Here is a 12,314-nt window from a genome sequence, read left to right on the forward strand (position 1 = left end):
ATAAGGGGTCGGCCATTTAGGACTGAGATGAGGAGAAATCGCTTCACTCAGAGGATGGTGAATCTTTGGAATTCCCTATCCCAGAGAGCTGTGGAGGCTCAGTCGTTGAGCACATTCAAGACAGAGATCGGTAGATTTTTGGATATTAAGAGAATCAAGAGATATGGGGACAGTGCAAGAAAATGGAATTGAGGTCGAAGATCAGCCATGATCTTATTGAATGGCGAAGCAGGTTCAAGGGGCCGAATGGCCTGCTCCTGCTCCTATTTCTTATGTTCTTATGAGAAGCAGTGCAGCTCCTCTAAGTGCCAACTGCCCAAGGCTAAACCACATGTGAAGAGTCGAGGGGAATTTCTCACTCTTGCATGGCCAAGTTTGGTTGTTTGGCACCAAGAGGTCATAGGTCATGGGAGTCTTTGGGTGAGTGGGGAGGCGGGGGGAGAGAGAGGGGATGGGGGTGGTGAGGTTAATGAGGGGGGTCACTTGTCCCCCTTGTCTTCATGGTGGTTTATCCCGTGTCAGCTTGCAGAGGCTTGCACACAAACTGCTGATATTGGAGAAAGGTTCTGAAATCTCTTTATTTTCACCTCAGTAACTTCCCCAATCGCTGAGAAAAGCGGCAGGCCATGCCAGCAAAACACATGCGATCACCCAGTCCTCCAGAAAAACCCTGTGCCCGCCCCGAGTACCAACCCAAATGCTGCCCTTCCAACACGTTGCCGGTCGAGAGGCACCCTGGAGCAAACAAACATGCATGTTTCTGAGTAAGGCTCATCAATAGCTGAAATATAAAGAATTGAAACAAAAAAAATGACATTCCTCATAAATTAGTTACACATGAACAAAACATTAATATTTTTCTGTCGGAATTTGATTGTATTTTATTATTCCAATATACAAAATTTCCGAATTAAACATGAAAGGCATCTTAGCTGCAACACAACCTATCATTATAGTGCGATTTGCATTTTAAAATATGTTTCGCATGTATATGTGGTTATTTGAGAATTTCTCATAGCCGTTTGATTTTCTGGCTGCACTGCCCAAGTTCAATCCAGTGTAAGCAGCTTGCGATGTTTCATAGAAATTATACTTTTCCTCGCACGCCAACAGTTTCCATGCGTTGTGAGAAGTATGCCTTGATCTGCTGAGGAATCGTGCTCCATTGTAACTCTGCTTAACGCCAGTAACTTTTTCAGAATTCTGATTGCATTTTTGCCCCACATCAGAACACAGTGGAAGATTTGCACTCTCCATTTTAACCACTAACAATTCAATGAATGCCAGCAGATTGATTATAAAATCCTCAACCTTGTTTTCAATCCTTCCAAAGCCTCACCATACCCCAACTTGACAAACCCCATGTCCTCACACACATCCTCCAAGACCAGATTGATTCTTGTGTCCCGTTCCTTCCATTCCACTGCTTGTAACCCTTCTTTCTTTCAGTATGGTCCTGATTTTAACTGGGGCGAGCGGGGCGAGCATCTGACTTGCCAACTTGAGGCCCAGACCATTTTAACTCCCGGCTTGGTATATAAGTGCACTATCCAGTTTGGTGCTAAGAAATACAGGCCAGTAAGATGCCTGGTTTGAACACTGGCCTGTGCTGAGTGAGCTGATCGCAGCCTTGGTTGCAGTGGGGCACTCCACTTGGTTTCGGGGCCAGGAACTAGCCAATGCAGGAGGTCTGGTGAGACCATGATCAGGTTCAGCTGTTGCATGGTCTGCTGACGCGCACTGTCGAGGCCGACACACATGTGTAGAACCATCGCTTGGTCACGGGAACGTGCAAAGGGGAATCTGCCTACGGGAGCAATACCTCAGCACGAGTCCGCACCCTTCAGCAGGGCACAGGAGAAAAAAGGGATTTAAATGATTTTACACTGTCTGTTTGCAGTTTTAAAACATCACTGCGAGAACGTGCGTTCTCCTATTTCCGCCTGATCCTCCTTGGGAATGTGTATCTGGAATTCCACTTCCCACTCACCTTCGCAATTCAGTGTCGCTGAAACGTGACTAATTTGAATTTGAATCTGTGGCCAAGCTTTGTATTTCCTCAGTGACTCAGCTTTGCAAGGACAAAATGCAGACCTCTAACATTTGGCTTTAACCATCTAAAGCCAAAACCCTACAGAGGTTTGTCCCTACTGACCGCACAGCCAGCATGGACACTGGGAATACAATCAGCTCCACTGGACATGAGTGTCTGACATGTAATGAATTCAATGATGTAGTTTGTGCTGTTAAATAAATAGAAATTAAAAATCTCTGAATCATTTTCTATTTATGTCTAGCACACTGACTCCTTCTACCAAACAAGGTTCTTCTCAATTCTTCAGCACAAATTATACATTTTACTGTGTTTAAAATTCAAACTGTATAATTATCTTCAATATGAACTGTGTGACTGCTAGAATTCCTACAATTGACCAAAATGCCACATATTAAAGTCATAATTTGAAACTGTGTGGATTTCAGAAAGGGCAGCACTTGCCGTTATAATTGTATAGATATTGTGAAGTTTAGTCTGACTTCCTGATAAGTGAATCCATCTGGTAATAGAAATAATATTGTGTGGCAAACTGGTTAATCCCACAACAGTAACTGACTCTACTTCACGTTTTCATATCTTTTCTCCTCCTTCGTCAGCCCCTGATGGTGCTAATTCTTGTTTTGGTATCACTTCACAGGCACTGGCAACCATTTATACAAAGCCTTTCATACCCTCAGGATGATGTAGTAATATAAAGAAACACGGCAGCCAACTTGTGCACAGCAAGATCGCACAAACAGCAAATGACCAGATAATCTGTTTATTTTTTAATAATGTTGTTTGAGGGATAAATATCGGCCAGGACACCAGGAGAACTCCCCTGCACTTCCTCAGCTAGTGCCACGAGGTATTTAACACCCAACTGAGAAGGCAGATGGGACCTCGGTTTAAGGTCCCATCTGAAAGACGGACCTCCGACAGTCAGCCTGGATTCTGTGGCGAAATTTGTGCAGTGGGGCTTGTACCTACAGGCTTGCTGACTCAGGGTGGCAGCGCTATTCCTGGGCCGACAGCTATCTCGCCCGCCTGACCCTTCCTCATCTGTCAGTGAGTGCCGGCGGGCTCTGTGACCAGGTTGGGGTCACAGTGAAGCCCAATCGGCTCCTCATCAGAGCTCATCTCAACTGCACCACCCAGCAGGCTTTTCTCAATCACAAATGGCTGATATTCCCTTCTTGACCTAGATACATTGAGATCAATTGTAACACCCTAACTGCTGCCTCAGCTGAGATATATCAGCTCAGCCTAGGTTAGGCAGAAACACCTGGGATCATCTGATCTTTATGATTTAATAACATACTACAGGAAGTATTTGACTAACTGGCCCATTGGCAGGGGTACTTTTTTTTTCCAGAATATTTTAAAATACACTGCTGGAAAACACACTAAGTGATGAAAGGACCCAGGACAGCAGTGATGGGAATAATCCCATGCAGATTGATTGTTACTGACTGATATTTAACTCGCAAGGCTTCTCCGGAGCACGTTGCCTGTTCCTGACTTCCTCACAATGCTTCCACATGCATTTTTAACATCCCTGCACATCCCTTGATGTTGAAGAGCTAGCAGACCTCCGAAGAAGCATCCTCTTGTGGAAAGGAGCCATGTGGTGGGCTGGGAACAATTAACAGCGATATTCTGTTGGATGGGGAGGTGCGGGGGGGGGGGGGGTTGGGGGGGGAGTTCTTATTCTTTGACTACCTCAGCCTTGCCAATGGCTATGTCTAAACACCACTCAAGAGGGAAAGAGAGACAAACACTCTTTTTTTTCTTTCCGCCCTCTTTGCTTTCATTTCTTCTAATATAACATCAAATGATTCTGAAGACTGTGGCACCAATTGCATGGAAATGAGCACCAGGCTTCGCAAAGCATAATAGCCTGAAAATACAAGGAAGAATTCATAGTGTACATCTCGCACACACATGCTGATCTTATTTATGGACATGCGTCCAAACCATCACGCTAACGGACTACAAGTTCTTTGCTGAAAGATGCAGCTTATCACCAGAGATTAAAGATTTTTTTTTAAATTTGGGGAGATTATATATATGTGTAGGAATAAACAAAAAAGTTAACAGCAGATGGATCGGTTAAATAGCGATGTGGTTAACTGCAAAGGAAATTCAAAACTTTGTGCACAGAATACTTGCAGTGAGCCAGCTGCTGTATAACTAGCCCCGCTCCAACCTAACAATTAGGAGTCTCAAACATTCGCATTGTCCGATTGAAAAAAGGCAACGTGAGCCAGTAATAAGCGGACAACACATAGAATAATGTGCCATTTTCCAACGGAGAATAAATTGATTGATTTGCCTTTCAAATCTGTGGACTGCAATTAGAATATAAAGGCATGAATGTATTTGTTTTTTAGAAATAACTGCTTGGAATAGGACGTTGTGAAAAGTGCTGCGACAGTTACCGACCGGTGATACCCTGTCCAAGGTGAGTCCCTGCACTTTCTCTAACTTGCAGGTTCCCTGTTTTTAACTGAGTACTTTTTGATATCAAGGTATTCCACTTAGAGTTTAGTTAATACATCAATCGATCTTATATACAAGAGCTCCCGGTTAAAGGTTCTGAAGCTCAATATATATATTTTTTTCTAGTTTGCTTTGGCTCCTCTCCGGGAAGTGCTGATTCTCCGATACCTTGCCTCAGTGCCCACTCTTCATGTGGGAGCCTAGACGTTAAGTGTTGGCAGGTAATTCTGCTGTGAAGGGAGATCGCAGACAAGCCTGATCTCCCTCACCAAATGGCCAGCCTGCACACACTTTGAGCAAGTTTCGGAAAGGATGGCAGAGGGGTCGGGACGGTTGCGAGGGAGATATCAGCTAGGATTCTCACTTCAATCTTTTAATTGTAAATAGTATTCAGAATTTTAATCTTAAATAGTTTTCAGGATTGCACATATTTCAACAACTAAAATAAATGATCTGCGCTTGATTTAAGATTGAGGGGAATAAAGTATCTCAAAGGCATGTTAAGTAACTGGCAAACATACTGCCCATAAATTGAGAGTGTGCACCTTATACTGAACAGGGTTAAAACAAAGTCATGATGACATCTTATCGGTTTCTCCCTGCACGAGGAAAATCTTTTTTTTTGATATTCATAACAAAGAAGTAACCAATCTTTCAAAGTTTTTGTTTCTTTCAACAACACACACACACACACACAAAACAAAAGCAACAGTGATATTTCAATGATAGATTTAAACAGCTCTGCTGCCCTTAAAGCAACACAGGCTCCATTTGTACAAAATCATATCGTTTTATTTGCATAATAAGCAAAAAAGGGACTGTGAGTCAGTTTTGCAAACTCTCGCCTCTGCTATTTCCTGACTGAGCCAAGGGGAGGGCAGGTGGGGCGGGAAGGGCATGCTACAATAAGAAAAAAAGGCGACATCACACGGGACACATGACCGGCGACAGCCAATTAGGTTGAATTATCAAAGAGGAACAGATAAATTTGTAATTTAGGTTGTGTGAAACTCTTTGGGCCTCATAAACAACCACAGAACCACAAGTTGGGTGCAGACCAGTCACACAACAGTGGGTCCGGGATATTGGTCAGCAAACAGCAACTCATTCTGATTTAAACCACAGAGTGCCAAGCATTTCGTACAGTGGTAAGCATCATCTAACCACAACCAATCCACTATTTTTACATTTCAGACCTCAAAAAGTACCTTATCGTGCTGTTTGCAGCGCTGCAGAAGCTGTGTGATAAGGTAAAAGGAAATTGCCAAAGATGAACGGTACAGTGGAGAGTGCGACGCTTAAACTCTGTTGGTTTTCCTTTGAAAAGGTGGGAGACCTGTGCAACCAGTTAGGACGGCTTCACGGGACACCATGGCTTCGAACAGCATATTTGAGTCATTTCCTTCATATCAGCAGTGCTTCATGAGAGGTAAGTGCCACTGTTTAAAATGATTCACTCGAGTGCATGTTGAGAAATGAGTCCTTCGAACCTAAACGCGAGAAAGATGCTGTTCTTTCGTGGCTGCATGATGAGTACTTACTGGGCTCAGAGCTGATGCATAAAAAGTTTTTTTTTTGTAAGTATTTTAGTTGTCAATTTTCTCCAGTGTAATAAACGCATTGCTGAAGAAACAAAATCGCCACAGAAAACTGAAACGCATCTGTCTTAAACAACTTTTCACACAATATGGTGTGAGGCTTGTCGGATGGTTTCTGTGAGGGGAGCTTGCAGTCTTTAGGGCTGACTGAAGAAACACTGGAGTCTTTGGTTAAGTAGTTTTGAACACATTGAATTAGTCACTCACGACAGTGAGGAAACAGAAGGACGAGATACATGTTTAGAAGCTTATGTCACTTTGAGTCACTAACAGTTGTCAGAGTCAGGCTGCTTGTCTACAAAAAAAATTATTATGATTAAGTAAAAGACAATGATAAATGCATGAGAAACTCCATGAGGCAAACATAGATGTCTCTCTTCCTAAACTGCTGCTCAATTTTTCTTAACACGTCGCTGCTTTCTGTGCACCTAAAGGGAGAGATTGTGTACCATCGACTCATGGTGGTTGGATGATTTGTGCATTCTTGCAGCATCATTCAGCTCCATCGGATGGCCAGAGTCCCAGTGCAAACTTGCTAACAGCTCCCTTGGCTCGCTGAACAACTGCTTCCTCAGTGCTGTTAACAGCCAGAGGAAACAATATTAATCAAATAGCAAGAGCGACCTTCCTGGATTCGGTTTTCATGTTTTGTTTCCAGCCGTATCTACAGGAAAACTTATTGAGGAACTTTTTTCACGAGTTTGATAAGGTAATAAAGAGCGATGTATAAATAATCCTGCTTCACTCCGGCAGAATGCAGGCTGCTGAGGCACGGACCGTCGAACGGTGCAGGGGTTGAGGGCAGTAGTTAAGGCGCCATTTTTAACCTAGCACGCTGGGGCTATGCAAAAAGACAAAGAGAAGAGCAGGAAGCAGGCAGACCACCGTTGATTGGTCTTGCCAATTGACGGCAAAGCCAAAAATAAAAGGAGCAGTTACCGTATGCAAATGGCGTCGCCGTTCAATAGAACTTGAATAGACGTTAGGAGTAGAGTCATAATAAGTATGCATATAAAAGAGCCATAACGTTGATGAGGAAACGGGCATAGTTAATCCACTTGTACTTGTGCTAGCTTGGTTTTGTTTCTTTGGTCGGGCTTCCCCTTTTTCCTCGCCGGTGCACTGAACTCTGCTCAGCTTCGAGATACCAGGCAGAAACAGAATACCTCCCAGACGCATGCAAGCTAGATAAATAATCAGGTCTGCGGGCAAACTGTTTCTGCTGCAACTTTCTCCCAGCTGTTTGCATGGACCGGTCGTCAGGAACATCTCAGGCACCGCGCTCTCCTTTTTTTTTGCAAAAACACTGCTGAAATTTATTACCCTGGCTCTGCCAGCCAGCCCCAAGTCGTCAGCTGCGGGGAAATAACAAGTGGTTCTCATCCCATATATTTCACTTTATCTGTCCTTGCAGTCCCCTCAGAAGGAAATCCATAATTCTTGTAAGCACGATAACCGTGTTAAAAATGAGAAGGGAGAAAAAAAGCAATTGTTCTATTCTAAGAAAGCACTGGAAGAAAGCTGACACATGAATTGAGTGTGGTACACCACAAAGGATATGGGTCTTTTCTATCATACCACACCAGGCTCTCCCTTATGCGCTCCGACAAGGAAACTGCTGAACTCGCACCTTCCGATGAAACATTGCGCCCCAAGAGGACGGATGTTTTCAGTTTACAGTGAGTTTAAACATTAATCCTAGTCGGTGAATGTGAGCGCAGCCTAAGTGATCTGGTAATATATCACTCAATGCTACATTGTGTTCCAGCAGACCTTCCCCTGTGTGCTGGTCACCTTTTCATTTCATAAAATTCACAGTCCAGCTGCCAAAGGGGTGTAAAAGAAAAGCAAGAAACCACTTGCATTTATAGAGCACCTTTCATGACCACGGGATGTCCCAAAGCGCTTTACAGCTAATGAAGTACTTTTGAAGTGTAGTCACTGTTAAAATGTGGGCAATGCGGCAGCCAACTTGCGCACAAGAAACTCCCACAAACAACAATGTGATAATGACTAAGTAATTTGGTTTAGTGATGTTGATTGAGGGATAACTATTGGCTAGGACACCGGGGATAACTCCCCTGTTCTTCTTCGAAATAGTGCCATGGGATCTTTTACGTCCACCTGAGAGAGCAGACGGGGCCTCGGTTTAACGTCCCATCCGAAGGACGATGCATACCTTGCACCCAGGCTTCAATTTTCCCGATCCTTCTGTTCAAAAATTCACAGACAATTCTAAAAGGGCGTATTTATCTCCCGTTGTATCAATGCAAGTCCTCGATCCGATCACCTTTCCCAGTAGTGTTGACTTAAATCCTGGATTTCATGAAATGCTGCTGTTGCTGTATCCATTATGTTTCACTGCAGGACCAGACAATGTGCAAGCACTTTTGAAGGTATCCATGCAGGTACTTAACTAACAGTGAGGCATTTCATAATGTGAATCACTAAAGTCTGTAGTATGAGCAAAGGCAGGGTGGGATAGGCTGAGGGAAGCTTGGAGACTGCCTGGTTTAAGGTCAAGTACTGACTACCACAGGACTGCAAGATTCCACAGCCCAAGCTCGACTTGAAAGTAGTGAATATAGTCACCGTGCTCTCACTTTGTGAATTAATACAGGTATTTCGCTAAAAGACTGAGAACAGAAAAAGTATTAAATCTAACACTACCCATACTCAGGAAGTTGAAAATTGAATTATGGAATAAAATTGTCTAGATTCTCTACTTAATTCTCTTCACTGGCAACCTTTCCGTTATCATCTGTGTAATATTTACTCTAGAAACATTAAATGTGTTAATATAATAAACAGTTATCCTCCAGGAAATATGTTTTGCACGCACATGTCGAGCCAACTGTACCATAAAGGAGCCTTATGTTCACAGAATGTTCAACAGAATTTTTTTAAAGACAGGAAGAACTTGCATTTATATAGCGCCTTTCACGAGCTCAGGACATCCCAAAGCACTTAACAGCCAATGCAGTACTTTTGAAGTGGAGTCACTGTTGAAAACACTACATCTAATGTGTGCACAGCAAGATCCCGCAAACAGTAACGCGTTAAATGATCAGGTCACCTGTTTGGAAGGTTGGTTCAGGGATAAACAATGGCCAGGACACAGGGCAAAACTCCCTTACAAATACAACACCTATAACCTAAGCTGAGCGTAACTTCTGTCTAGCAGCTGGATGTGTTCATTTATTTTTAAATGGTTTAAGTGAATAATCTCTATCATAGCACTCAAAAAACAATGACTCTTGTGTAGAACTTACAACATAAATATCAGCTGGTAAGTGGTAAACATTTGGCTAGTTTACATATAAACCCATATTTATGTTTAATTGAGTGAATGTGTTCATTTAGACAGATTCTCTCCCCAAAGCTGTTATAAATATCGCTCAAACTAATCTTTGCTTCCGTAAATATTAACCCACACCCTCCTGAGTAAACAGGCTGGCTCATTTCTCAGTGTCAGATTGGATAAAGTGGCAACTTTGTGTATTGGCATGAAGCAACATCGGCAATGGTTCAACCGCCATGATGTTGCGCAGATCACAAAGGACCCAAAAACCTTTTCTCAATGTGTGATTAGTACTTGGGAGCTATAACATTTAAAAAAATAATCGAGAGTCCATTTTTGGCCATGTACTCTTGGAGAATGTTGCATCAATTAATCGATATTCACGGTGAAGGGATGCTTCAACTTGTTTCATTGTGAACCCATGCCTGCTGTAAAAGCTCACATGTGAATGTGCTGGTAATGGGCACAGTGTTGGAATTATCCTATAGCAGAGAATGGAGTCTCACAGGCACTGTATTCTGAAGACCATAGGTGCAACCTTTACAGAGTCGCCTCCTTTAACTCCACTTTGCCATACCATCCTCAGTCAGGGTCACTTACTTATCATTCAGCCGGCATGACATTTGACTCTAGTTCACTGTTATGGCATTGCACGTGGGGCAGACAACAATGCAATGGCATCATGCATTTCTGATATCAGTGTGTGGGTGTTTTATCATCACCAAGATACTTGAGAAGGCTGTGCAGAAGGACTGTCGTTGCACACTCCAGATGTTGATGTGAACTGGCTTATATTAGTTTTCTAATTCAAGATTGAATGTAAAAGCAAGGACCTTTAACCAAATAGAAGCGCAGTCAGGATCTGTTCTGAATTTAAGAAACTGTGCGTAATTTGTTAACCCTCTCCCACCATATGGTTTTCCAATAGTAATATCCTAATCCCCGAAAGAGCAAACTCAAATTATTGCCAGCATGTGGAGGTGGATGGCCCAAGGGGAGTTTGAGGCAGCTTGAGTTGAGTCAAAAGAACTTTGTTTTTTTATATAGAGTTATATATGAGCAGGGATGAGTCGTGCCCGAAGCAGGTTGCTGTGGTTCCGACTTGTGCATTTGTTCTCCTGCAGCTACTGTCCATACAGTGCTCCAAGTGGCAGCTGTGGCTTAGTGGGTAGCACACTCACCTCTGAGTCAAAAGGCTGTGGGGTTCTAGTCCCACACTAGAAAATTAAGCAGAAAACCTGGGCTCCAGTGCAGTGCTGAGTGGGCGCTGCACTGTTGGAGGTGCCACCTTTCGGATGTGACAATAAACCCAGGCCCCGTCTGCTCTCTCAAGTGGATGTAAAAGATTCCACTGTGCTATTTTGAAGAAGAGCAGGAGCGTTCTTCCTGGTGTCCTGGTCCAAGATTTATCTCTCACCCAACATCACTAAAAACAGATGATCTGGTCATTGTTACATTGCCGCTTGCGCAGCCCTGCTGTGCACAAATTGGCTGCTGCATTTCTTACATTGCAACAGTGAGTACACTGTAAATACAAGTACTTCATTGACTGTAAAGTGTTTGCGGACGGCCTGAGGTTGTGAAAAGTGCCATACAAAAGCAAGTCTTTTTTTCTTTATGTGTTTCCAAATATACTGCAGCTTCCTGCCCTCCTGAGTCCCTCTAGTGTGTTTCCGTAGTATCCACTTGGTGCCCTTGCTTCTCTAATTCTCTCCCACCACATGCAGTCCTTTCTCCAAAACATGTACACAAACACGGCAGGAGTCGGGGACAGATCTTGGCTGTGGAAATTAAAGTGCAAATGCAAAGAAACTTAAGCGAGAAAGAATAAGAAAAAAAAAGGATACAGTTGAAGACAAGGAAAAGTTGAAATTGTGATTTTAATTGTTTACAAAATATTCAGTCGGAAGCTGAGTGAGATGATATAATGACCATGTTCAGCTGCTGTGAGTGGGAGAGGGTGAATCAGAGTATCGTGATGCATTGTGCTGAGCTATCAGTTCGATTTGAAAGAATGTGACCAATTGGGTTCAAACCTCAAGTAAGCATTTGAGTGCAGGTTTATAATGTTGGTGCACAGTTCTCTCCCTCCCTCTCTCTCTCTCAACCAACATCAAAACACCAAGGCCCCAGAAATGAATCTCAAGTACCGGCCTGCCCCAAAATGCTGGGAAATTTGGACTGGAGCTGCACAGGAGTGGGGAGTATCAGTGCACCCTCTTTTCCAGTAACCGACTAATTTAGCCCCAAGCAGCTTCCATTGTAAGGGAGCCATATTCAACAACAAACCGTCAGTGAATCTTTGGGAATCCAACCTACTTCCCTGGCCTAGATGCCCCAAGGGGTTCCTATTTCCAGTGGGTAGCAGCTAACTGTATGCCTATGCTTCTCACCAGGCATACTGTCTGCCATTTGAATGTTGGGCCTCTGACAGGTCAGGGCATATCAGGGGAACCTTATGGAGGCATATAATACAATAAGTGGAATAGAATATGTTAATCCTGAGCAATATTTCTCATTGCACTAATGTAGGATAAAGGGACATAGATACAAACTGGTAAAAGACAGGTTCAGGAATGATATCGGGACGCACTACGTCATAGAGGGTGAGTACAACTGTAATTGTCTTCTGGGTCGGCAACAACTCTAGAGTCATTCAAAGTAGGGTTCTGCAGAAGGAGGATCTAGATGGCCTTAAACTTTATCTTTGCTTAGATGGTAGCTTAAGGATATATATGGGATTTCTGCTTCACGGTAAACTCCCAAAGAGTTATGAGACAGCATTTCAACCTGCAGGTCAGGTCCATGGTACCCGCAGTGCTGATATTACTTGGGAGCTGGGCAGTCTCCATTTTTACAGTCGTACCAAATATAACAG

General features: G+C 43.3%; 1 protein-coding gene across 3 annotated transcripts in view; it reads left to right on the top strand.

Moving 5' to 3' along the window:
- The first annotated feature begins 5,564 nt into the window (after window positions 1-5,564).
- The window catches only part of runx1 (RUNX family transcription factor 1), a 231,626-nt gene continuing 224,876 nt past the window's right edge, over window positions 5,565-12,314 (top strand). For all 3 annotated transcript variants that reach the window (XM_070893788.1, XM_070893789.1, XM_070893791.1), the window contains exons 1-2: window positions 5,565-5,685; window positions 5,865-5,966. In XM_070893788.1, coding sequence (XP_070749889.1) covers window positions 5,909-5,966 — 58 coding nt within the window. In that variant the 5' untranslated portion in view covers window positions 5,565-5,685; window positions 5,865-5,908. The remainder of the gene's footprint in view (window positions 5,686-5,864; window positions 5,967-12,314) is intronic.

This window comes from Pristiophorus japonicus, chromosome 11 (genome assembly GCF_044704955.1).
Source record: "Pristiophorus japonicus isolate sPriJap1 chromosome 11, sPriJap1.hap1, whole genome shotgun sequence".
Lineage (NCBI taxonomy): Eukaryota > Metazoa > Chordata > Chondrichthyes > Pristiophoridae > Pristiophorus > Pristiophorus japonicus.